Consider the following 27,633-nt stretch of genomic DNA (forward strand, 5'->3'; position numbering starts at 1 on the left):
TTTTACGGTGCAATTTTGATTAATAAAACGTGCGGTACTCACCCAGATATAAGAATGCTCCTTTCCCATCGAAATCTGATTTCTTGCACAAACTCGTACCATAATTGCGCCAAGGCTGTCGCTCCACCGAGATAATGCGTACAATGCGCTGCAACAATTGCGAGACGCCACACTAAGCTGTCCATCGCACATGTTTTTACACCTTTCCACTGATCTTCGTCTATGTTACACGTGGTTAAGTCACTGTACGGAGTTTTCTATAATATTCATTCATTCCATTACTTTACGGTATACTTTTTACTGAATCGGTATTATATACTACGTTAAGAGTAAATGAGATAAAGAAAAGCTAAAAGATAATTTAACTGTAATAGAAAAGATAACTTAATTGTAATCAAACGTTAGAAACGCTACGATCTTTCAAGCAAATCGATCTTTTCTAAGGATTATAAAACTGAATTTACAATTTTATTTTACCGACTGATCTGATCGTAAATATTTGATTGTAAATAGTCAATTTAAAATATCTGATCGGTTATCTTAAAATTATCGTATTAAAAGAAAAATTACTTACAGTGTTTTCTTCCGCGTCAGGGAAAAGAAAATAGAGTATCGACAATAATATTTCCTCCGGTATTGGTCCTTCTACGTTTTTATTCTTCTTCGTCGTTGCTTTACTAACAACTGTTGAAATCGTTGGTATCTTAGATTCCGTTAATATATTAAAAACTGTACTCAATGCTTGATCTTCTTGTTGAGAATAAGTTACGGCATCTCCCAGCAAGTCCACTATAGTTTTTTGATTATTACATTGATATAAAAAATCAGTTAGATATTCTCCGAGTAAACAGGCTGGTGAAGAATCCATCTTTACTTGCACAGACCATTCAGGGGCAGACTGTGGTTCTAAATCTGTAAAACCTTCGCTATCGACTACGACGTTCTCCGACATTTCAGGCCACGTAGTGTACAAATGAAGTTCTCTGTAACAATTCGACCAAACAAATTATTCGTCTCGTAAAGTCAATTATCCTAATTACTTTTCTGTATATAACATAAAAATCTTACGCGATCGGATCATACGTTGCTCCAAACGGAAGTTTTCCAAGTTCAGCTACACCCAATGTTTCACCTTGCATGAAATCGAAATCTGGTGGTTCTTGAGTCCACGTACTATTGGTCCAGTCTTTCAATAGATACGAAAACCTTACAGATATCATCACTGGGTCCAGCCTTGTTCCGCTACCTTCTCCAACCTTCTGTTTAAATAACGCAAGTAGACCTGAAAATAACATGTATAAAAAACTATTACCCATAGGTATACTAGAAATAAATATAGTTCCAATTGCACAATTGCACAACTGATACAATTACTTTTATACTTTTGTTTTAAGAACTGTATTCGTACCAGTTAGGTATTTGCAGTGCGAAGGAACTTTTTTCAAGTGTACCATATCGAAGTGAGTACAAATTCCTTTCCCAATGCTAGTTCCAAGATACATTTTCTGCCATGGTTCCTGGACTTGTACCAATGTAGGTATGTCGCTAAAAATAAGTATATCGTTAAACTTAAAAACATTTTATTTAAACAGCGCGACGCATAAGCAGAGTCGGGGAAAAAGAGATCAAAGCTACTCTTTGTAATTTGAAATGTACAGAACGAATAAAAATTCCATGTTGTGACCATGATAAATGGATTCGACGTGACATTGAAGACAATATGATATGATAAGTGGGCATCCAATTGTTGCCCACTTACTTTTGTCCAACTACATTCGTTACAATATTTAGAAGATGCAGCAGTATATACCTATCTAGGTCCCACCTCCTTTCTTGTATTCATCGAAATACGAATTTATATAACCTTTGGTTTCTGTACACAACCATCAATCCATATACAACGGCAATTCTTGTTTTTCATTATAACGTGTTAATATGTTGCAAATGTGTACAGATATCCCTGGTATAGCATGATTATTCTTACAACACGGTTTCAGTCTAACATGGTTTGAAAATTAAACTAACGTAAATAAAATTAACACGCAATACTTTAAATTAATTACTGATCGTTGTAGCAAACTTATAGTAAAAGTATATATACTTTTGTCAACTATCGGAACCTAACCACCATTCTTGCATTAATTCTTTGCTTCATATAACACGGTTACGCGTGACACTGCATTTTTTTAGGAACCTAACTACCATGTTAAACAGAGTATAACTGTATTACAAAAGTGACACAACTCGAATAAGTTTTACAAGAAAAGCGAGCAACTATTTGGCTTTCTTAAGATCCCGCTTTGATCGTTTTGATGTTGTAAGGCAGAAATGAATTATTTTGTATTAGGTCACTTTTGAAATACACGTTTGACATAATCCCAAGAAAACAGCTTTTCTAATTACCAATTAGCATTGGTCGCTGCAATTGCAAGAGAACTAAGTAAAATCCTAATCTTGGTCTCATCCATCACAGAATCTCTTTTAGTGGACTGTAAAACAAGAAATTCTCTAATACCATAATAGCAAGCTATTTCTAAGTGATTCCCATCGATTCTAGCAAAATCATTCGATGCATTCAACGCGTCCTTGTGACATTGTACTTTTTCCTCTTCGCTTTCCTCCAAAAGATTATCTGTATTTTCATCGTCTAATTTTAACTTGTAATGCTTCAGTGTAAATTCTGCATCTGTAATAACGTAAAAACATCTGGATGCATCGGTTAAACGAGAAGAAAGTACATTGAATATTACTTATTTTAATTTTGATAAAGTAATTGTATATATGAACAAACCAGCAAAATGCAGCTTCTCGAAATTCTCTTCCCACGCACAATTGACAAAGTTTCCAGATTTTAAACAAGGACCAATTTTTGTATTTGGTAATTTCCATTCGTGCATAATTTCTTCCAATCTCGCGATAAACACTTCCCATTCAGAAGCTGTCGTAAAATCATGATGATAAAAGTCTTCGATTTCAATATTGTTCATTTTTTAAAGTACCACTGTAGATTAAAAAACGTTATTTATTAACGAACCGCTGGGTCCGCTTCAGGTTAAATGTTTGACGTTTGTTCGTTATCAATTGAGCTGTAGACTGTTATAAAGTAAAGTATAGAGCGCGCAACGATGCTTTTCCAAACACCGACAGAGTCAAATGCATTCCAATTGTTTCGAAAACATATACATACATATACATACGAATAATTAAAATTATAAAAACACATATACACTATTATTTATATACACACACGCTGCTATTAAATTAAACATTAATGTTGTGTAATGCACATGGAAATTGTTTATTATACTTGTATAAATTTAATCTGAATTAATGGAAATAGATGAATAAAATAGACATCGTTAGAAATCAATGATTTAACGAAAGAAAAAAGAATCGATCGAAAAGATTTCAAATTCGAGAATATTTCAAACATATGAATATAATTGCGTACAATTTGGCAAGATAAATTATACAATTTTTAAAATGCGCTATACTTTACCGTATTCCATATCTTCATTTCGTGTTATATACACATATTTCACGTCATATTGAAAATGAATTCGTACAAGCTTTGGATGTACACAAATTAATAATATCATTTTCAATGAATTTACTTGACTTATTTACAATTTATTTAAATGTAACAACGTATACATACATTGGTAATATCAATTTATTTTTCATCCTGGATAGTCAAACAATTAGTACATCAGTCAGTAACGTGATATTAATATTCCGCTAAAAGCTTTGGGTAGATATTCAGAAAAAGAGAGGCATCACCGATTTCGATGATTTTTTAACATATTGTCGAGATTATCGTCCCGAGTAGCAGTATCGTGAAAGTTTCAGTCAAGGGTCACCGTTTAAAATGTAATCAGAAAGTTGTTACCAAGAAAAGTTTGTAGTGAAATTATCTTATATTTTGATAAAGTGGTATACAGATACAGATAAATGCGTGAGCGGAATCCCTCCCCTGCACATTCACCCAGAGAAAACTCTAACCTGATCTAATGCAAATCTAATTTCTAAATTAATCAGAAATGAAGTATCCTGTCAAGATGAGCATTCTGAAAAACTTATTAATGTACATGTTACCGCCGTTCGGTTTTAACATCCGAGATATTTGCAAAAAACTTTTGTTAAACGTACCTTATGAATATTAAATTATTGTAGAGTAAATTCTGTCATAGGCGATCCCCTATTGACGATCACATTCCTATGATATAACTTAACCTACACAATAAAAGAGAAAAACTAATGAGTTATAAACCGTGTAAAATTTATATTCGTCTGCCAAGGGACATCCGTAAACGCTAACGTAGAAATACACATCATACCAAAAACACTATATTATGAATAGCATATAATATATCTAAAACTTTTATATATTAATTTATAATATAATATTGATTAAAAAATTTATGTGATTATCGAATTATGATAATATAATATACTATGTTACAATATTATCAAATTCAAACTGCCGATATAATTTTAGTTTGCTGCCTCGATTGTATCTCATACTATGTTTTGCCGTTTGTAATTTAATTCAGCTGATATACACGCTACTAGCATTGACACAAGAGATAACGTCTCTCAATACGCAATAGTAATTCGAGCTAGTATTATCATTATCTGCATGTCTTCATGCATATATTATATGTTCATATTTATAAACTTTCTGCCTTATATTTCCCTTACAAAACAAAGAATATACAATATATAAACATATTATATCCCTACAGAAGAATTTATTGAATTCTAGGAATATTCGTATGTATTACATTAACAGTATTTATATAGATAAACATCTTTTTATATCTTTTGTGACTTGTGTATTTTAACGTTTTTAGTATAACTGGATAAAGATATACGTATTTTCAATTTCGACTAATATCTTTCACATACATAATTCGTAGTTATAGATGTCGACGATAGATCGATGGTACATTCTCAAAGTAATTAATCGTACAAGAAGGATCGCAAGTATCGTATACAATATCACAGCATCCTAAAGTAATATTTATAATACAACGAGGTATTTCAAAGTCTATCTTGAAATTATACAAGGAGCAGTATCTAAAATACCACGATATAATAAAAACTTGACTTTAAGATAAATGAAGATTGCCAATTTTAATATTACTAAACTCTTAATATTCCAATTTATCTTACAATTTGTACATTTTTAATAAAATACATCGATTAAGAGATTTACGTAAATTTTCATAAACTAAGGATAACGTTTCAAAATTTTAAATTAAGAGTCAAGTCTCTGAAAAAATTGACCGTTTAATTGCGGCGCAAAAACAAAGAATAACGATTCGAAATATGAATTTCATATTTCGTTAATGCAGAGAAAAATGAGAGGAAGTACACAGTACCGCCGCGCCGCAACGGACGTGGACACTGGTGTAGCCTACAAAATTTGTTCCTAATAAAATGTACCATTACAAACATCAGACAAACCGAATTGATCATTCGATCTCAAATTCTAATAAAATCTACCCGATCTAAATAAGATATTTATAACCTGCAAAAGAAAAATCAAACTACATACGATATATTTTTAAAAAGTGTGTGTGTGTGTGTGCGCGCGCGCGCGTGCGTGTGTGTGTACATATATCATTGTAAATTTCCACGATATTACCAATATGAATTATGTATCGAACTTCTTTCTTCTCTGATAACGATATCTCGGAATAATTATTGTTTGCGTCATATATATCCGTCCGAAGGTTTATTTACACTGAAATAACGTGTATTTGTATATTTACAGCTAACTCTCGACGTAGAGCCGACGCTAATGCAATGTCTCGTCCGAGGGTTTCGACACGATATCTACATTAGCATACAGTATGGGTGGCATTAACGCACCGTGCGGTTGTGTCAAATGAAATTCATGTGCTTTGTCGCGGTTTCAAATGTTGCCAAAACGAAGTGCCGACTTTGTGGAAACATCGGTCGATAAAATTGCGATATATGATTGTGACATATAATGATAATATGTGAATGTAATAGTGATATTTTTACGTGTTAGTACAGGTTGCGTACTTGATAGATTGGATACAATTGGATTAGATGCGATTGGATTTGAATGCACATAATATGCAAAAATGTATAAAATATCCAAAGTACCGTACCCTTTATGATATTCAATAGATAAAACAACTTTTTATCCAAGTTTCAATTTCATAGTTATATTTTCCGCTATATCGCTAATCGATTCTCAATTTCTAAATTATTTTCTATCGCATAAACTACCAAATTTAACGACAATGCCTACGAAAAGTCTACTATAAATTACAGCAAAATTATAACGCAAATAGTAGTATATCTACAAATAGTAACATTTATAATATTAATAATAATACAGCTAAAAATTATAACAAGATTATAGAGCAGATTTCGAAAACAAAAGATTGAAATATCGCTATTCGCGTATAACAAGTGTGGTTAAAAGAGTGACAGAGTGAGGGGGGTGGCGGGGAGAAAACGCTGCATACATACATACATACATACATACATACATACGTATCTATGTATCTATATATATATATATATATGTACGTTGAGCGTACGCTTCCGCGCTTCTGTAAAATAAACGTCAGCTGATCGTGATTTTAATCGAAAAGAACGGTATGTGAAAATAAAACTTACGAATAACGTTGGGACTGATACCTCGTCGATATTTATCAAATTCGAATTTTACCCGATTATTGTAGTTATATGCACGTTCTTCTGGACATTTTTACACTTTAAAATCTCTTATAAATGCATAGATGTATGCAATCTATGTATCGCTGGGTACGATTTTACAAATTTCGATCTTGTATCGAATTGTATCAAAGATGGAGCTATCAAGAAGAATCGATACCTCTTCGATACTTATACGAAAATATCAATATCGATTTAACAACTCTATAAACCCATTAAGGACCAAAGTCACGATAACGCCGTACATATTTTGTTTGTAATTTCTTCTTAATCGACTTACATTATTGGATTTTATTCGATTTACACTATTTACACTATTGGCATTTTAATTGTAAAAAAACCTTCAAAAGTTATTCAATAGTTTCTTCGTTACTATCTCTCGTTCCATTTAGGCCCTGCAATTTTATGAAATTTAAAGAAACTGAAATGCTTCATAACGCTATAACGAACTATCTTTCTAATATTACCAAATTCTTTTTGTAACTTTGATTTGTGTAATGGCTTTTGGTAATTGGTATTCATTATTCTAATACAATCTTTGTTACTTGGCAAAACGATATTTTACTTTATTTATGTTTTTCTAAATAACCTAACTGTAAACCGTGCTAAGTGCTGAGCACGATCGCAACACGAGTATCGCATTATCGAAACTGCGGAATTTTTGGGCTAAAGAGCTTGACTTTTTAGCCTTTCTCGGCTGTTTCCTGGGGCACGATCATACCGAGTAAACTCGCGATACTAACATTTTCTGATTACTAATAACCATCATCGATGACTCTCGAAAATTTTCCTTCGACCCTTCAATTTCTAATAGCTTGAAAGGTTTACACCGTTTTTCTTTTCTCTTTTAGTTGTAGAGTACGATAACTAATTAAAGGGTAAATTCGGTACTAAAAAATTAATTTTATCCTGCGCGTAACCAGTAAACTATTCTGTCGTCGGTAATGATCGTAGGTAACTGAAGAAGAATACATATCCGTCATGGATAATGGTTAAATGGTTACCATTGGTAACCAAATAGATCGTAATTATTTATAACGTTTATTCACGATGAAAATCGTTCGAACTAACATATCGATTCTTATACTACAACATTCTTAGCTTGAATCATAAGTGTCGCGATAACTGTCGTCTGCGACTCTGTATGGATTTTCCATGCACTTATTCGAACGGAATTGTTAGAATACGAGAAATGTGTATTGCATCTTGTTCGCATCGGTCCCATCGTTACTCGCGTTACTCGCGTATTAATCGTGGAAATGACGATCACCGGCAGGCGGCGACAGGGTCGCTACCGTAGAAAGGACTGCAGTCGCGCACGTGTGTCCGTTGAGTGAACGACGCCACGCGGCGAGAAAGAGACGGTGCCTTTGTCTCTGTGCACGTATATTTCTTCCCTCTTCTTTGTCGTTTTCACACGTGTATCAGGCGTGTGCCGTCTCTCGGTATGCTCGTACCGGTCAGTAATTTTTCGGCTATCAACGAACAAGTATCTGGCGAACAGTAATTTTGAAAGCGGTACACACGATGCCGGACAAAATCGCGCCAATGGAGAAGCAAGTTTTGGCGATCACGAAAGTCATCAACCATGAAAACGATGCGGTGAAATTGAAAAAAGAACTCGGTTTGTTGGACGGTGTCGCGATTATCGTCGGCATTATCGTTGGCGCCGGAATCTTCGTATCGCCGAAGGGTGTGCTGGAAAATAGCGGCAGCGTTGGACAGGCTTTGATAGTTTGGATCTTTTCCGGTGTTTTGTCTCTGATCGGTGCACTATGTTACGCGGAACTCGGTGAGTACTAAATATGTATCAGTGCGGATGTTACCGACGAGAAATATTTCTTACGTTTGATTTAAAATTCCGACGTGATCGTCCGCGTTGCGTCTGTATGATCTACGTAGGGCTATAAAAAATGACGGCTAATCAGCGGTGACACGGTGAAAAAGGGTACGCGTATGGTTAGTTTTCTTTCCTTATCTTTTTTTCTAACGAAACTACATATATGCATATGGGTTTTTTAGAAGAGCAATATCAAAATAGACCACGTATATATCCTGGTAATATAGTATTATTAGTATTTTATACATTATATATATCGGCGTAACATAGAATGTGACATAAATACTAAATGTAAAATGTATTGTATTTATATGGAATTTGACGGGAAAATTACATATAACAGAGATGTAGCTATTATTTCAGCGTATTCTACGAAAGAAATAGCGTATCTTTTTTATTAATTACTACACGTTTTGATTTTATTATTCGCGACAGTATACCGTCTGTGGACAGACCTTTCGACTCTTGCATCACCTTTTGCCCCAGTCAATTGACTTAGAAAGTAACAGCTGTTCTAAGACACTTGCGGTCTATTTTTAAGATTTTAAATCGATTAAAAAATTTAAGCACGAAGCGATTATCGCATTATTTTTGTTCTTACGTTATTTTTATTTTTCAAGCCAATCGATTCCAGTTTACGGCAAATAGAACTCTACGTTATTTTCGTTATTGGCCGTAATTCGATTGCCACGATTTTAAATATGTTTGTTTGTATTTTGCTGTGTAAATTGAACAAGAAACGAGCCAATAATAGATTAATAAAGTCGAAGTATGCCGGCGAGCTGCTATAGTGGTCCGAACGCGGTTGGGGCGCGCTGTCTCGACCGGAGAGTAGAGTCGGTTACTGCACGAAGAATTGATCCTGCGCATACTAACTGAGCGTTATCTCAACGACTAACGGTCGAGACGCGATGAGAGCTTTTTTACTTTTCAATTTGTTCTTAATAGATAGCTCATCGAGACATTTACGACTTTATAAGCATAATTTAAAAATAAATCGATTCAATGGTCGAAATTTTTATTCGTTTATAATAAATTTTTTACTTTCGTCATTAATTTATCGTTAATCGTAATCATTACCATCGCCTCTGTATGTTTTTCCAGCGAACGTTTAAAAATGATGAAATCGTTACTTTGTCGTTAAATAGTTGAAGACTTTTACTGCGAAAATTACGAAATTAGGAATAATTACGCTTAATGGGATAGATATGGTATCGTAGTTAACAGAAAAGATTCATTTACTTACGCGAGAAAGAAAATATCAGCTCTAGAACTCTGTCATTCGTTTATTCGAATAAAAGAGCTAATATCTGGAAGAAAGGAGCCAGAACTAAGTTTCATCGGTACTGAATTATACATTTACATTGTACGGTACATTTGCGAAATAGTTGTACGACGACATTGTAACGCAAATTGGCAAAGACCGCGTTATTCGCATGGTTTCGGTGTTTTTTTTTTTTTTTTTTCATCGTTTATTTATAAAGATATCGGATGCGATCGTCTACGTGTAAGTAGCATAATAATCGTAAAATTTTGAAAATCGTAGGATTCGATGTAACGGTGATAAGAAAGTAACAAAGTTGGAACCTTTCGAAGTAATTGTTTTCGTTATCACGTGGGAAAAAGCGAAGTAGAACAACAATCCGTTCTATTTTCCACGCGTTTTCTCCGCGCGTTTCGTTTTCGGTATCAAATTCCGAAAGTCGTACGAAAATACGTAGGGAAAGGTGGGATAAGACGGTATAGCTAAGAAGAAACGCAAAGAAAATCATCTTTCGAATTCATCTTTAAACGTAAAGAAAAAATCCGATATTGCAAAGAACTTAAATGATCATTTTTTTTTTTTTTTTTCTAAATCAATTGTATTCTTGTTTTACGGAAGAAGATGCGAATGTTCTTGCGTTGCTCGATTAAACGCATGGTAATGTAAAACAGAAAGAACAATATTTTTATAACGAATACGCATTAGATTAATATTTCGTACGTACATAATTCTTGTTTATTCCAGATAAGATTGCGATACCTGTTTCTCTTTCTAATTACAGCCAAACTTACTTTAGCCTGTTGTTATTACCCCTTTCTTTTGTGCCGTTTCCTCCACCTGTCCCCCGACCCTCCGCTGGTGTCCTCCTTCCTCCCTTCGCCTCTGCGCCTACCCCTTTTACCTCCTTGTCCCTCGAAATTCTGTTCATTCGCTCTAGGCCCGTTTCTGCGTCGTCCGGAAATACCTCCATGCTCGTCCTCGCACTCCCGCGTCTGCAGCCCTCTGCCAGGTGTTCTATCGCTTTCTCCATCCTCGTCCTTCTCGAATCCTCCGCGAATCCTCCGCGAATCCTTCTCTCTCTAGTCTTATCCGGTCTCGCCTTCGTTGCGCCAGACATCTTCCGTAAATTTTTCAATAGATTCGATAATTCGAGCGTCTCGTCGTTATAAAGCTGTTTTACGGCCTGAAAATTGAAATTGCTGGTTCCTTGGAATCGGAACGACCGTGTGATCAGCTCGTTGCAACTGGTCCGTGTACCCGCAGTTACAACGCACACGTATGTTTTATATTTTCTATTGAAAAAAGTCTTTCAAGGATTTGCAATGACTTAAGAGAGATTTAAGAGAGACAGACGCGAGTAAGCGGAAAGGTCTCGTTCGAAAAAAATTCGTTTTAAAGAAACTCAGCTTTATCGGTCTTGTAGATCGATGTACGCCGAACGAGATGGACGAACGCGATTAGGAAAGCTATTTTTGTACAAGCGTAGACCACGAGTTAAGCTCTGATCGCTTTCACCGTATCGGTGTTTTCCTTTTGCGACATCTTGAAAAGTAAATTGACTCTCCGCGGTGTACAATGCGCGTAGTCGGGCGACAAAAGTCAGTGTAGACGTCGATAAAGCACTCGCGTGCTAAGAACGCGATAGGGACGAGAAGGTGTAGCTATCGCGAGCATAGAAACACGAAGAAGACAGAGCGCGCGATCGAGTTGAAAAACCGATGTACGGATAGAAAGGGAGCGCTGCATAGAGATCTCTCGAGTCCTTGCGTAATAACGCGTGTACGATCCTACGATAAATACACGAGCGTAACACCGATCAACGAACAGCGGCAATGCATACGTCTGATTAGACTGGACAAGGATAGAAGCAGAAGACGCCTGCACGCGACGTTTTCTTTTTATTTACGCGGCGCGTCTGCTTACACGGTAACGTACGATTACGCTCGCGCGCTCTCTCGCTCCGACTCTTTGTACGTATCTCCGTGCTATCGGACGACCGTCAACCGTCGAGCTAAATTTCAACGTAAATGTTTCGATTTACAAAGTTGGTCGATGCGATTTTTCAACAGCTCGTATACGGCAATGTCCGAATATAGTAATTTTTAAATAGCAAAATACGCGTGTTCTAGCAAGTAATCTAAATTTACGATTTACCAGCCCCGTGATAAAGTCAGCGAGTCCTACTTTCCTTTTTACCTTAGAAATAGGCATTTCTATTTATCTAATAGACGCTGTGCGTTAAGACCGTGCCTAAGAGTGCAGACTCGAGAACGACAAACTAAAAGCATAATTAGAACGACCGCAATTGATAGAACGCTTGGAAACTGGTAACGACGCTCGACTACGCGTGTTGTTGCACGATGGTCGGAAAACGGTGCTCTCAACGCCATGCAAGCCAAAGTTAACGGATTATACGGATTATATTTTTCAAATCTAGACGAATTTCCAAGAAGATGGAGATTTGTCGGTAAATATTTTACAATTCCGCGTAACATCGATCGTTTTACGTTTTACTTTTTAATTTTTCGTCGATGCTTCCAGCTTCGACGCGTAACTAAGAACAACGTCTTTTTACAAAGTAAATAAGACGAAACGAATTTTGAAACGAACGACGATATTTCTATGTCGTTCGAACGATACAAAATGTCTAACTACGTATACCTGCTACTAACGGTACTGTTACGTCGCGCGAGTCGGTACCTGCGACGTCCCTCATGGTCAGGCCGCCGAGGCCTGCACATCGTTACACTGAAAGTGTAAAAGGGTCCTTAGGTTTATCGCACGCTCGTACTCATTACGGAAAAAGCGGAGGTTTGCCCAGCGAGGTAGCAGGTTTTTCCCAAGGACAGAAACAAACGTGAGTCGTATTTGCCGAGGACTGTCCCCTCGTATTTTATTCATTAACATTGGGAATAACCAATGGGCATCGCGGATCGTTACCCTCACTTTTCTACCGAAAAGTGTGAACTACGAATCCGCGTTCTTAGTTCAACAGGAATACATCCACGACGAGCTTTCTTCCTAAATAGTACGAGACGGGTCAATCACTGTTCTACTAGCCCTCGGACAGTCAAGTCCACTGCTCTAAGATCCCTTGGACAGTCAAGTCCACCGTTCTACTAGTCCTCGGACAGTCAACTTCGAGTTCTAACGCGTCAGTCAAGTTCTCGCCTCTATAACTACCACGTCTAGCAACCTTCGGGTTCATCAACACGCTTTCCAAACACGGTCTGTTCACGTCTAGTAGCGTAATCCAGTATAAATAAATACATATATAATATAACTGTGAAGTCCAGTTATATTCCAACCCAATCACCCCTTATCCTCCCACAAGAAATAAGGGGATCGTCCTGTTCGTGGTGTCGATTCGTGCAATCGTAGCGGGAATTTACGACTCCCGTAGACGCGCTCTAACGCGACCGTCTCCCCGCGACTGGACGAAAATACAGGTACATATATGCACATACGTGTATACGAATTAACGGGGAAGCAACGATCGAAAGTAACTAATAAAGAAAGAAAAATTCAAATTCGAACGACCCTCTTGGTACATTCGTAACAAGCTCCTCCGTTTAACGAGTGGTATTCGAACTCTACGAGACGAAGCTTGGAGCTTGATTCGAATTTACGAGTACATATCGAACTTGGTCTTATCGCTAGTGATAATTTCGTCTTGCCGAGTCGAGAAGACGATTCGTCGTTTGCCATCGTTCGGAGACCCTGTCGTAAGTTGGGCCATTCCGTTCACAGCCCACGTCCACGAGACGCGTACAAACTTTCGCAAAAGGAGTATTCGCTATAGCGGAATACGTACAAACGCGTATAGAAGTGAAACGAACGTAGCGAAATATTTATCTGAAAATAATTTGGCACGGTAGTGGTCACGTTACGTTCGTAGATACCGTGAAAACGTTTGAATATTGTCACGATCTCGCGTCGAAAATGTACGACGTTTCCCTGGCAACGAATGGTTCTGGTAATACGTTAATATTCGATCGGACGAACGTCGTAGTCGAATATCGTCGAGCGATAAAGGATCAACGAACGTTTTATTTATCCGTGCGTAGATGCGACTGCATCCGTAAAAAGCGTTACACCTAAACGCGATAAAATTTTGTTTCGTAAAATTATCCAAAAATACCTCTCTCTATCGATAATCGGTTCACGTTACCGTCATGGTAGCGCATCTATCATATATCGATACAACAACATATTTTTTATCGCAAAATCAAACGAGAAGATAGACACACGATGGATGTAAAATTCATTGTTTTTTCCTCGAGTCGCGGGGAGACGCGATCGCGTTGAAGCGCGTCAACTCCCGTTGTCGTAAATTCCCGTTACGATTATAATAATCGACACCACGAACAGGTCGATCCCCTTATTTCTTCTGGGTGATAATAGGGGTGTTTGTTTCGTAATAAAACTGTCGTCTACAATTCTATAATATATATATTTACGAATGTTAAAGAATAGAACAGTATTCGCTTTGATACGTCGAAGAACGATATTTGATTCGACTACCCGAAGATAGGAAGAACAGTTTTCTCGAGTTAACTCGAATACCCGACGATTCGAAGATTGGTAGAACGGTGATAGAGCCGTCTCGTACTATCAAGGAGGAAAGCTCGGCGTGGGTGTGCCCTTTCGAACAAAGAACTTTGAAAGAAGAACAAAGGATTCGTTGTTCACACTTTTCGGTAGAAAAGCGAAAGTAACGATCCTGCGATGCCCATTGGTTACGGCCAATGTTGATAAATATAATACGAGGAGAAAGTGTCCTTGCAACGTGAGAAAAACCTGCTATTTCGCTGGACAAACGTCCGCTTTCTGCGTAATTGGTAAGAGCGTGCAATAAACCCAAGGACCGTTCTAAGGACCATCCGTAAACCGAAAATACTTATACGAGATTAAGCTAAAAAGATTCGGTTTACGATGGTTCCTTGGGTTTATCGCGGGTCGGTGTAACGAGGTGTAGGCCTTGGCGGCCAGACCGCGAGGGACGTCGCACGGACGTCCATGTTTTAGATAAAATTGCACGTAATGGATACGGTGCGTAAAGATACACGGAATATCCAAAGTATGATACGAGAGAGACAATACTTTGTACAAAGTGTAAAGCGCGATTCGTTTCTTCTACTTAAACGATGTAATTAAAACGTGTCGCGACACGCGACCAACGTGACCCGATCCGTGACTCCGAGAAAAAGGGTCAATGATACTTAATCGAATTACCGATGCGAGCGATTCGGCTGATTTCATCGAGTATCTTTGACGCTCTTTCTCCTATCGTACATACACGGCGTGTTACTACGTCGTTACGGACGAAATGGCCGAATTTTTCATCAAATTTTCAACGTTTATAGCTTTCTTCGAAAACGATATTCGTTCGCCTATAATTCGACGGTTCATCCTTTTGATCCAGCAAGACGAGAATCAAAATAAGAGTTACGTACTACTTGGATTTATTTAGCGTCAGATTTATTTCGATAACGTCGGACATTCGTTGAACGTGCTTAGAACGTTTAAACAAAGTCGACATCGACAAATTCGATCGAACTACCCGGTATATGCAGTCGTGCAAAGAGTGATTTAGTTTTACATCGTTGCGAGTGACACGTGGATAGTTAAACCGGTATCGATAGGACGTAATTTCAAAGTTTCCGATCTAAACGTTTCACCGACGTTCTCTGTCGCGTTTAAATCTTGGAACGTAAGGAGTCGATTCGTAGGACGAATTTAACGTTCAGCGAACGTCTCTACGTATCTCGCGAATAACGCGATAGGTGGTTCGATCGTCCACGAGTTTCAACGCGTTACGTTAAACGCGATTTTCCGTTATCGAACGTTGTTGGTTTCAATTCGATGCAATTTGTCTTAATTATAGTACGATCGAACTCCATAGTACTGTGGAACCTGGGCGGATAAACACCGAAATCTTTCGTCGCACCGAACGTTTCGTTATTAAGAGGCATTTAGACGTATACCGTGTAACAGCGGAAACGACTCGTCGAGGTCAAAGCTATTTACCAAAATTACAATTCGTATTTTATTTGAAGTATTTCGATATATTGTATTTTTACGCGTTACACGTATTCTAGTTGCTTGCCAACTGTCACCGTGTACGCGCGTTATCAAAGTTAAATACAATACGATATAAGCGCGCGAGATCTCTCCGGCTTGCAACCGGTGTTTGGCAATATCGTTCGACAGCGTTTCCGAATGACAATTCGTTTAACCTTTCGCAGATAGGATCGATGTGGATCAGTTTCCGAGATATCGAGCGTACCGATTTTTGGGAAGAAAGTTGGTCGAATCGGGAAGCAGGAATGGCTCGTTAAACGCTTACTCCGTAAAGCGGGGCTGGCAAACGCGACTTCTTTACCAATATCTCGGCGAACGATGTCGATAAAAACGATGTTCGCTTTCCGAACGATCGCCTTCTTTCTTACTAGCCTCGTGTCGACAACGTTGCTCGGTGGAAATAAAAATATTCGAATTTTCAGGTACCATGATCCCGAAGTCCGGAGGCGACTACGCTTACATCAACGACGCTTTTGGACCCCTACCGGCGTTCCTCTACCTCTACGTGGCATTGTTCGTGCTGGTCCCAACTGGAAACGCGATCACAGCCCTAACGTTCGCACAATACATCTTGCAACCAGTTTGGCACGGTTGCGTTCCTCCGTACGCAGCGGTGCGACTACTCGCTGCCGTTATCACCTGTAAGAATCGTCCCTTGAAATTACAACGTCGACCACGTCGGATCGGAAACACGATTCCAAATAAATTTTTACTATGCGCGTAACCGTCTATAATATCGGCGCGCAGCCGGTTTTAATATCGGGGAAAAAGCTGCCGGTGCCGGTACATCATCGATCGTCGCCCATACGTACGCGTCTGTGTCAGAAAAGCGTAGCCACGCGTTCGGTGCTCGGCGACCTGTTTTCTTGTCCGTCAGCTCCGATCGATCTCTTTATCTCCGCGTCGTATTATACAGACGCGAATAAACGGCTTCTACGATAATCTCGTTCGCAAGTGCATACGCGGGAAACGATCGGTCCGTTCGTCGTCGATCAATTTGTCATTGTTTTGGGCGAGCGTCGCCCGTCATCTCGCCACAGCCGAATCGAAGAAACTAAACTACAAACGCGATACGTATACGGGACTCTATCGTCCGAAGGATCGCGCGGAATAACCAAGCTGGCGCAATTCTCCTTTATATATGCTATAAATCGGAGATAAGTTTAGATAAGATAGGTTTGGGACAGGTGGTTTCGTCCGGCTACTACGTAACACCGACGCGTACACTCGGGCCAAGTTGCCACCGCCGAACGAATTTGGCGAATTTCTACAAAAACCTCGAGAAAAATTACGTATAAGATTACGTATAAGAAGAAAATTGCTCGGAATCGTACTTCCGACAGCGTATCAAAAGATCTTTTTAATCCTCTAATAACTTTGATAGTCGAACGCGACTTTAAACTAAAGAGGAAGAAGAAACATTCGATCGTAATTACCCGTAGGTAATTAAGCGCGGTAATTAAGCGGTAATTCGAGGTATCGGTTATTTAAGAGAACAAAAAAGAATACTAATATTTGCAGAGAAGCGAGTAGAAGGGAGTAGTAGCGAGCAGGGTCACGAAATTGTCTCTATCGCATAGAGAACAGCCACCTCCTTATTGTGACGTCAAATTTAAAGTTCCGCGGCGACGAACAAATCGCTCCGTGTTCTCGCCTATCATCGTGTAACTATACTTGTTCCAACGGCAGCTCGAAGATGATGCGCGATATACGATCGTGGTAGTAAATGTACGCGTTACTGTATCCTGTGCGTACGATTATATATACGGTATTATATATACGTAACCCAACGTTTCTCGCTCCGCGAGATCGAGACGACGACACAGCGCGAAAAGAAACGGACGGATCGTGGATGAAACTAATAGTCGACGACGACGTTCTCTAGTTTTTAGGCGCGTCGCGAGTAACAACGCTACTTATAATCACGAATATCACGCGTCAAGAACATTTTAGAAGCTACGTCGATAAAGAACATCGATATAACGTTCTTCGTAACGTTTAACGTTTATAAAGTAAACGATTTCCGGCGAACAATTTCGATGTAATACGATCGATGATCCATATTTAACGTAAATAGAGGCAAAAGATGGTAAAAATCATTAAATGGAATTATTTGGTAATAGATACTTGCCAATAGTTTGGCGATTATCCGTACGCGTATGGTAATTATCGGATAAACGGAAATTAAGATTAATTTAATCAAGTACTACGTGTTGCGCGATGTACGATATTGCAAATACGCGACTCGATGTAGCCTGTACTTGACATTCGTTATATATTATTGTTATTAGCGTTTTAAACGGTTAGGATAAATATACGACACGATATATAAGCGTAAGCGATACGGCAATACGTTTTTCCACGTGTTCTTACACATAGATATGCAACACACGTGCATTATGCGAAAACCGCGAAATAAAAAACGCATTTTCGTGATCTATTTCCCCGATCGCTTAATAAATCTAATCTATCCAAGCTTCGTTCGCCCGTTCGCATTCTATTCGCAACATCCGCGGTCCAACGACACAAATCAAACTTTTATCCGACGGAATATTTTTTCATCGTTTGCAAATAAATTTTCTTCCCTCGTTCTTATTCGCTGTCCATAAACGCGAGTAAAATTTCACCGGCGCTAATTCGTATACAAATCGTTATTACGGGGACGATAAAAGTTTATCTCGAAGCAGAAGCGTGCAATAAGATAATTTGAAATATTTGCGTACTTTCGAGTAGCAGTTCTAACGCGCTTCGTACGAACGTTCGCCCGTCTTTATGTAATTTCATTTCCACGGATATTAATGTCGCAGGCATTAATTACTTATACATACTTGTCGACGACCTTTATTCGCCAACGCGTACGTCCGTAATATCTACCGCGTGTCGTCAAAAACTCTTAATACCGAGTTTTCGAAAGCGTTGGACTTTCGTTTCGTTTCGTTTCGAGTACGTATAATAAATTTTCTAGAAATTGCTACGAGAAGGTAACGGTGTCAGGAAAAGAAAAAGAAGAAGAAGAAAATCGCTCGTCGATTTAACGAAAAGTTGGCCAACGGGTTTTTAGGACGATCGTAACGTTTAGAAACGTGGATGAACGATTTCTAACGGGCAATTTGCAACGTACATTTCGAACGATAAATGTTCCGTAATGTGGGAAATATCGCGTATAGTTACGTTATACTATAGTATAGTGCACTCTCGCGATAGTCGTTGTACACCGTATGGGAAAGTCGTTTTTACGGGCATAAAATGTTGGAAAATTTCGTTGCCAAGTTAAAAGCCAAGTCGTACGTTCGAAAGAATCAAGAATTCTTTCGTTACGGTGTTTGGCGTTTAAGAAATATATACGGTATTATTTAGAAAGCCGACGGTAGCTTGGATTTCGACCAAATTTTACTTTTCCGTTTTATCGCAGCTCGGCCTTAGTCGCTGAGATGTTTGCAAGTAACCGTCGATACCACTACAACGAATTCCGCGTGCATCCGTAGCACCACACGCGTCGGTATCGTTCGTTGAATTTATAAAGCTGACTCGATCTAACTCTTATCTTCTGTTTACACGTATGTAATATGTTAACGAAGGCTGATCCTTCTAATTACAGCTCCGTATTAAAAATGATTATCATCTACGATACGGATTAGTTTCGAATTAGCCTTTCAAATCCACGGGTTTGCGTAATAAATAACTACGTGATTACACTTTGCATCGAGCTTTATATTTTATCGTCTCGTCCGTCGTTGATCGTTGCTGCAACCTCGCGTACGTACTCGCGAATTTATATCGCGGTAGAAAAATAAATACCGACGAATGGCGGCCGATGAATTTTATTTTCCCTTTCGATCGCAAATAAACGATATTGTCTGATCGATATGGTTGCAGGCTTGTTAACAGCCATTAACTGTTACAACGTGAAATGGGCGACCAGAGTGCAGGATATCTTCACCGGAACGAAGATTTTCGCCCTGGTGATCATCATGGTTGCCGGATTTTGGTGGCTCTGCATGGGTCACACGGAAAATTTTCGTCATCCCATGGATGGAACGAATACCCAGCCTGGTTACGTTGCTCTAGCCGTTTATTCAGGCCTGTTCTCTTATTCCGGATGGAATTATCTGAATTACGTAACCGAGGAGCTAAAGGATCCTTATAGGTAACGTATCGTTATTTCTATGGCAAGTTTGACGCGTGTCGATCAACAGAGTCGTTCGCGAGCCTTGCTTCGTTCTTTCGCGATCGAACGTTGAAAAGTAGAACGGAAATACGCGTACAAATATTTTCTAATATTTACGTCAAAATTTACGATTACCATTTGCAATTACCTTGATATAATTTATACGTGGGGTACGCGAAACACGAAATTCTACGTTATAAGACGAATACTAATAACACCTTTTACGTATAAAAGGATAAAATCGATCGAGTTTTCTTTCTGAAATGTTCGATCATCGATGTTTCGTCTTTCGAGATGTCGCGCGATAGAATCTTTCAAAATTCTTCCCCGAACAACCGTCCTTCGGTCTCCCGCAGAGACGAAGAAAAAGCTTATTTACTTGAAACAATAATCGAGCGATCGAACGAACCGACTCGCAAGCCACGTTCGTAATTATACGAAGAGCCTGGATCGCAACCGTAGTACGTATTCCTTTCTCGCTTTCTCTCCGCCAAAAGTCACAATGTTTTCACAGTCGATAAACAAAAAAGGAAACAAGATTCGTTCCCTTTCCTTTTTCGCCCAGCTTCCACTTCGTAACTTCGCGTTGTGCTAAAATTGGTAATAAATTGGTAATATTTCCCGCTCGAGACTCTTCGTTTACGATTACGATCGATTTAACGAAACACCGCTTAAAGATTAGTTGGTTCGATCGTGCGATGTATTATACTTTAGTCGGCTCGTTCTCGAGATTACGAGTCGTTAGAAACGATTTGTTTATCCTCTTAAATTAACTCGATACGGATGAAAGTACGTTATAAAGTACATATTCGTTGACCGTTGCAGCTACCATAGTAGTCAGGCGTCTCGTAGAACGAGCCGTGAAAAGTATATGTAAAAACTGATTTTGTCCACCTACTCGCCGTGCCGATCGACTGCGAATCATCCTCCGTCTTATCCAAAAGTACAAGCGAAATTGCAGGTCGAAAAGTATATTTAAGCTTCCGCAAGATGCACCGAAACTTTAGCTTTCCGTTAAAGATTTTAGGAAATTTCTTCTACGAGACGAATAGAAATCAACGTTAGATTTGTTGGAAAAACAGCTGTAGCTGGAGTCAACGACGCTAGCAATAGTCCTACCTGCCGCTTCGATAAAAACATCGTTCCTTGTAAACGCCGTCCTCCGACGCTCTGCTTGCCAACGCGTACGAGCGTTTCGTCCAACGGCCAAACTTTCGATCTACGTAGAAACGATAACGAATTATCGTTCGGATGAAGACCGATAGGCTAAATCGACGAGCAAAGGGTACCGAGATCCAGCTCTCGAATTAATCTTACGAACGTCTTTAAATTTGACTTACCCGCGATCAAGGCGCACCAACAGCCATTCGAGCGAATACGGACACACGTTCGGAATACGGCCGATTTACGATATTTTCCCTATATACGAATATATACGAATATATACGAATATATAAGAATATAGCCGTCGCAACGTTTACCATGCAAACACGTTATCGCGCGTTGTCCGTTTCCAGAGTTTTCTCTGCGAGCTCGGTCCGTAAACGATCTATTCGTTGCCGCGAAACTCTAAGCCTTTTCACAAACTCGCTCTCCTTCTCCTTTATCCGTATTATCTGTCTCTAAGAAATATATATTTAACCGAATCTTATCACTGAAAAACACGTCTCACCTCTAGCGCACAACGAAAGAATATACGAAGTCGAAGCTGCGCGCGGCAGATGGAGAGAGAGAGAGGACAGCTCTTGTCTTTTTAACCGACTTCGAAAAGGAGGAGGTTATCGATTCGACGAGTATGTATGTTTTATGTATGTCCAGCGATTATTCCGCAGCGGACGATCGTTCCCATCGGGATGAAAACTTTTACGTTTCGTAGAGGATGTTCCCCTGGTGACGTCTCGCTCGCAGAAATTTGCCGATCCGTTGGCCGAGCCAGATCCGGACCGTCGTACGCGAGGATCGTTCGCGGATGCGGCACGGATACCCGTTACGCTCGATATTTATACCCCGATAGATCGATACTCGAAGGACTGGCCGGGAAGAGTGGAGAATATCTCAAAACGCGATCCTCTTGACTCGCGAAATCAACTTTTACCGTCTGAACGCGTATACACGGTGAAAGCCGAATAGCGACGAAACGATAAACGGACATCGTTCGATACCTGGGCTCCGTATCGCGTCGCGTCGCGTTCGCGTCTTCGAAGCGATCTCGCGAATCTCCACCACCACCTCGAGACGTTATCGTCAAGGTGGACGTTTTTCGCAATTTTTTCTCCTATACCTATAAAGTACTGCAGGGGAACATCCTGCGTACATAATACATTCACGTTGCGCGCAAAGTTCCCATCGCTATCATCTATATACGTGTATATATATCGTTATCAGCGTTAGACGTCTGTTTATCGGCTTAAAAGACTCTTTTCGATCTAACCTATATATATATATATATATATATAAGAGGAAGAAACGTGTTTCGAGAATCGATTTAGTCGTCGAGTCGTGGTAAATCGGCTATAACTACAACGATTATATCGAAGGGAACAAAACTATCGTTATTCGATTTATTTTCAATTTAACGATACATCCTGTCGAACGGAAGCGGTAAGCGTTCAACAGCGTTCGCGCAGATTGCACGCGATTCAATTTTTCGCGCGGTGTGTTCGTTCGATCCGAGCAACTAACAACGAGTACGAAAGTGGAACGAACTTCTCGATAACATCGCGAACAAAGATATTTGTAGAATTACGAAGTAAAAGTGACGCATCGTGTATGCGAGCGATATTTACGTAGTTTATATATAAAACATGAATGAGATTTTCGTGTTTCTAAATCTAGTTTGGCGATTCGTGTTTTGCGCTCTTTGTTCCTCCATATTTATACGAGTCTTTGTTGTTGTCGTGTTTATTATCGATCGAAGCGACGGTTTAAACGAAGGAAAAATTAGAAGAAAATACGCATCTGTTTTCGTTAATAACGAAAATTTAAATAAATATTCAAATATCGTTAAAAACGACGTTTAAACCATATCGATGATTGTACTTTTAACGACAAGAACGTAATTCTTTGTACAAAATTAACGGTAGGACTTTGATAGAAAAATCTTTTACCACGAAAATAACAAAAGTCATTTGCCGAAATGTCAATTTCATAGAAAACTTTACCAACGGTTTCTCGACGTAAATTATTTTCAAGTACATAGTTTTCTCCTAGTACCGAAACGAATACGTAATAAAAGTGCAGGGAACGTTGATAAGCGAATCGAGAAAGTTATCTCGATAACGCGATGTAAAAAAGAGATATATATATATATAAAATTATCATTTTTGCAGAAATCTTCCAAGAGCGATTTGCATATCATTGCCGTTGGTGACTGTGATTTATGTCCTGGCGAACATCGCTTATTTCGTGGTGTTAACGCAAGATGAAATTCTGGCATCGAATGCTGTCGCTGTCGTAAGTTTATCTTTATTTTGAATTCGTTTATTTCGTTTTTTCAGAACCGAACGTTTCTCGGACATCGAGAAAATTTTCTTCCTATCGATTATCGACGGTAAAAACACACCTATTCCGCTGCCTTTGCGAAGGAGACGTAGTACGTTAGAATTACGAACGGTCTTACAACAGCAACGACAAAATCGGTTTGACACGGTTTATAAAAAAAAGAAAAAAAAAAAAAGAAAACCTGCAACTTTCTTTCTTTGGTAACTACGTGGAATAGCGCGAAGCTCTCTGCTCTTCCGTCCGCCTCCGTTTCTACGTCCTCTTCTCTTGTACCGCCGTTTATGCTCGCTCCTACGCGGAGTATTGCCACTGTCGCCTTTTTAACTTTGCTTTATTCTTACTCCCGATAAATTTGCCCGTTACTTTCCAGAAAATAGATGCACGTACAACGGCTAAAATCATCATCTATCGATACAAACACGTATCCAATTTTGTCGATCCGATTTTTCGCGGATATTTTCACGCCACAGCGTTATTCGGCGTTCTTGTTACAATTATTTGGCTGTCGAGTCGACGGACCCGAGCGTTAGTACAGCGTTAATACAGCGATATTAATACGCGCTATGAATTATCAAACTACACCAGGGATATGCGAATACATACTTTTCTATCCTTCGATCTTTCGTATTTCTCGGTAGTTTGAATTTCTCTCGAACTGCATCTTCAGCTGCAAACGATCGTATCGGAGAAAGTCTCGAATAATATCGACTGTCGCGAATAATCGGAATATTCGTGTAATCTTTTTTTTGTACGTGTTTAACGCTCGAAAGTGAGCCGTAAAAGTAGCTAGAAATATAAACGTAACGTTGGGAAACGTCGCGCGAACGCGAATTTTTCCTTAGGAAAAAACGAAAGCAAAGAAACGTCGGAAATAAGAAAAAAAGATGGCGTTTTAAACGAAGCTTTGCTTCCAATTGTTTTTACGTATCGCGAAAGCTACGAGAACAAGAAAGCTACGAGTCGACGAAACTGCTCAGAAACTATGCACCGATCGACCGCGTAAATTAGCAAGTAGAAAAATAAGCTACTATTACGACGCGAACGTTACAGCGTTGCTTAAAAATTCGCATTCGACTCTACGATTGTTTCTACGATCCTTTTTCTGCGACTAGAACCTATGATCCCAAAAGCGATAAAAGATATCCGTATAACACACGCGCTTCGAAACATCTCATTGTACGCACGATACGTGTAGCGGTAAATTTCAAAGGTGCAAAAGCATTCTATTACAAAGTATTATCCATCTATCTATCTATCTATCTATCTATATATAGATAGATAGATGGATACACAGTAAAGAAACAAGAACGGCATTTACGATCGTTTTGCCGCGTTTGCCTCCTACGCTTTGTCACGGACTCGACTCTCGTGCGTGACACGCGAACGTACGCATCTCCGAGTTACTCTCGAAAATAATAGTTACGCGTTATAGCGTTTTCAGTATCCAACGAACGAAACGATTTCGATCGTACGGATGAAAGAAAAAAGAAAAAGAAAAAGAAAAAGAAAAATTCGCGTAAACGTAGGCGGTAAGCAGAAACAACTTGTCAATTTATAAATTGGTCGTTCTGCGCAGACTTTCAGCGACAAACTGTTGGGTGTGATGTCTTGGATAATGCCATTGTTCGTAGCTTGCTCGACGTTCGGGGCGTTGAACGGAGCAATTTTCGCATCGTCGCGATTATTTTTCGTAGGAGCTCGCAATGGACATCTGCCTGCTGCCATTGCTCTCATCAATGTGCGAAACTTAACGCCGATGCCGTCGCTCATCTTTCTCGTAAGTAGCTGTTGTACTTTTATTCGGCGCTTAAGATACTCGAGGCGAAAGCCAGAAAACGTTCGACGACGCGATCGAACCAGTCTCGTCCAAAGAGTCGACCAAAAACGTACGAGATGGAAAACTCGACTGTTCTTGTTGATACGCGTACGCGGCGGTTTCGATTGATAGACCGACCAGTCGACAGATAATACTCGATAATTTATCTCGACCAGTATTTGTATCCGTGGAACGATTGTAAGGCGATTGTTTATTCTTTTCTCCAGCATGTAATTTATCCGTCCGAGTGATCGTAACGTTGACGAACGTGAAAATAACGTTACCGGTGATATTAGTTAACGGTTAATCGCTCGAAATTGTCGAATTCCAAATATTCTATATAGAATAATCGTACCTAAGGTTAAACCATAAGTATCGAAATAACGGCAAACGTACTATTAAACGTTTATTATTTTTAACATCGTTTGCCACGCTACTTTCGATATTTCGAATTTATATCGAACGACGCGCGTTTCCCGTATTTTCCTTCTAATTCTCCTAATTATAATTAGGAAATAATAAAATATAAAAGATTGATTTTTTCTCGCTGTTGTACTCGGATTGGCTCAAGCCGTTAAACTATAATTTCCGTTTCTAGTGCATTATCACCCTGGCACTTCTGATCATAGAGGATGTCTATGTGCTAATCTATTATGTTAGCTTCGTTGAAGCACTATTCACTACGCTCTCGGTGTCTGGCCTCCTCTGGCTTCGTTACAAAAGTCCCGATCGCCAACGACCGATAAAGGTATGCGAAGAATACAAAGATTACGAATTTGTCCACCTCCGTATTTTATCTATAATTATTGCAGCGCGTTATTCTATTCGTTTCATAGGAAATTCGAAGATGAAAATGAATTCCACAAAATTAATGCGTAATAACGAATATAAAGCGCGATATACCTTGTATTTCTTTAACATTATATCCTCAAAGATACGAATTACCATAAAAATTCACAATATGTATATCAGGCAGAATTCCTTCGAATTATTCAATTCGAATTATTCAATTGCCTAAATTAGAATTGTAATAAATTTGTAACAAATTAGAAATCGATTCGAAACAATCGAATACCAGATTCGGGTATAAAACATCCGGCACATAATAAACGAATATTATCCTAATAAAACGAACGAACAAACAAACACGATTCTCGTACAGAGGACAAAATGTATAATTATCATTTACAAGCGAATCGTGCAAATCGGGCATAGTTATTCGATCGTTAATGATAACGAATAAAGATAAAATAAATAACTAATGTTGATCGTTGTAATCGAATTAATCGTCAATTTTAATTTTGATAATAACGTTGTTTCTTTATCTTCGTTAGGTGTCTATCGTATTGCCAATTATATTTTTCATAATATGCGCTTTCCTGGTCACATTCCCATGCTACGTGTCTCCATGGGAAGTGGGAGTAGGAGTGATAATCATCTTATCTGGCATTCCTATGTATTGCATCTTCATTCATTGGGAAAAGAAACCTAAATGGATTATCAGATCGTCCCGTAAGTGCTCTCTAACAATTGTTATTCTTAATTAACAGAGTATCTTCGAAATCTAATGATACTCAGGCTCGGCTATCTTTTATCTAGAACGCAAGTAATAAAATCACGCTGAATAAAGTAACGAATATTCGAATAATTGATTTTACAAATACTTGCATTTAGAATAACGTTATTTAAGACGAGCTGCCAAAGCGAATAACGAACGAAACAAAAATTTCATTTCGATAAATCTTTGTCTCTACGATACTCGACGTTGCTCTGCTTTTCGTATTTCCAATATTTTTGTATATTTTAATTCGTTCGACGTAGAACGTAAACGAGTAAACGTCCGTCCGTGGTCTAGAAAGGAATGAAAAGTAAATCGGATGGACTTTCTTTCGTTCGTAAAACGCGCCTCTGTGTTCTGCGTTATTTCGACGAATAAATAAGAAAGATATTTGACGAATTATATTTTCTTATTGGAAAACAGCCAATAAAAGACTCAAAAAGGGTAAAACAGAGTAGACGTATGTTCCACTTTAACGTTTATCGAGATGAAATGGAAAATAGTTTCGTTTTACTCGAATATTAATTCTCGTTGTAATTTATCGATATAAATTTTTTATTTTTATAAATAAAAATAATCGTTTATCTTTTGCAGACAATTTCAACACGATCTGCGCTAAATTATTCATGTGCGTGCAAGAGGAGAAAAGCGATTGATCACCAAGTGCCGTTCTACTATAATTAAC

At 38.7% G+C, this 27,633-nt stretch overlaps 2 protein-coding genes across 4 annotated transcripts in view; one reads left to right on the forward strand and one right to left on the reverse strand.

Annotated features, from left to right (window-relative positions):
- The window catches only part of Rab3gap1 (RAB3 GTPase activating protein subunit 1), a 33,033-nt gene extending 29,934 nt beyond the window's left edge, over nucleotides 1-3,099 (reverse strand). For both annotated transcript variants that reach the window (XM_072008586.1, XM_072008585.1), the window contains exons 1-6: nucleotides 2,792-3,099; nucleotides 2,404-2,686; nucleotides 1,409-1,545; nucleotides 1,069-1,282; nucleotides 575-983; nucleotides 43-257 (exon numbers count right to left, since the gene is read on the reverse strand). In XM_072008586.1, coding sequence (XP_071864687.1) covers nucleotides 43-257; nucleotides 575-983; nucleotides 1,069-1,282; nucleotides 1,409-1,545; nucleotides 2,404-2,686; nucleotides 2,792-2,987 — 1,454 coding nt within the window. In that variant the 5' untranslated portion in view covers nucleotides 2,988-3,099. The remainder of the gene's footprint in view (nucleotides 1-42; nucleotides 258-574; nucleotides 984-1,068; nucleotides 1,283-1,408; nucleotides 1,546-2,403; nucleotides 2,687-2,791) is intronic.
- A 2,688-nt stretch (nucleotides 3,100-5,787) lies between these two features.
- On the forward strand, nucleotides 5,788-27,633 carry Mnd (L-type amino acid transporter minidiscs). Of its 2 annotated transcripts, none has more exons than XM_072008600.1 (9): nucleotides 5,788-6,134; nucleotides 7,994-8,509; nucleotides 16,328-16,546; nucleotides 19,782-20,052; nucleotides 23,403-23,526; nucleotides 25,151-25,351; nucleotides 25,989-26,138; nucleotides 26,725-26,902; nucleotides 27,543-27,633. In XM_072008600.1, exons 2-9 carry the CDS (start codon nucleotides 8,245-8,247, stop codon nucleotides 27,602-27,604), a joined length of 1,470 nt encoding a protein of 489 aa, XP_071864701.1. In that variant the 5' UTR covers nucleotides 5,788-6,134; nucleotides 7,994-8,244; the 3' UTR covers nucleotides 27,605-27,633. The 2 variants fall into 2 exon arrangements, with proteins under 2 accessions (XP_071864701.1, XP_071864700.1); XM_072008599.1 differs by lacking the exon at nucleotides 5,788-6,134 and adding an exon at nucleotides 6,415-6,639.

Source organism: Bombus fervidus, chromosome 8, assembly GCF_041682495.2.
Source record: "Bombus fervidus isolate BK054 chromosome 8, iyBomFerv1, whole genome shotgun sequence".
Classification (NCBI taxonomy): Eukaryota; Metazoa; Arthropoda; class Insecta; order Hymenoptera; family Apidae; genus Bombus; species Bombus fervidus.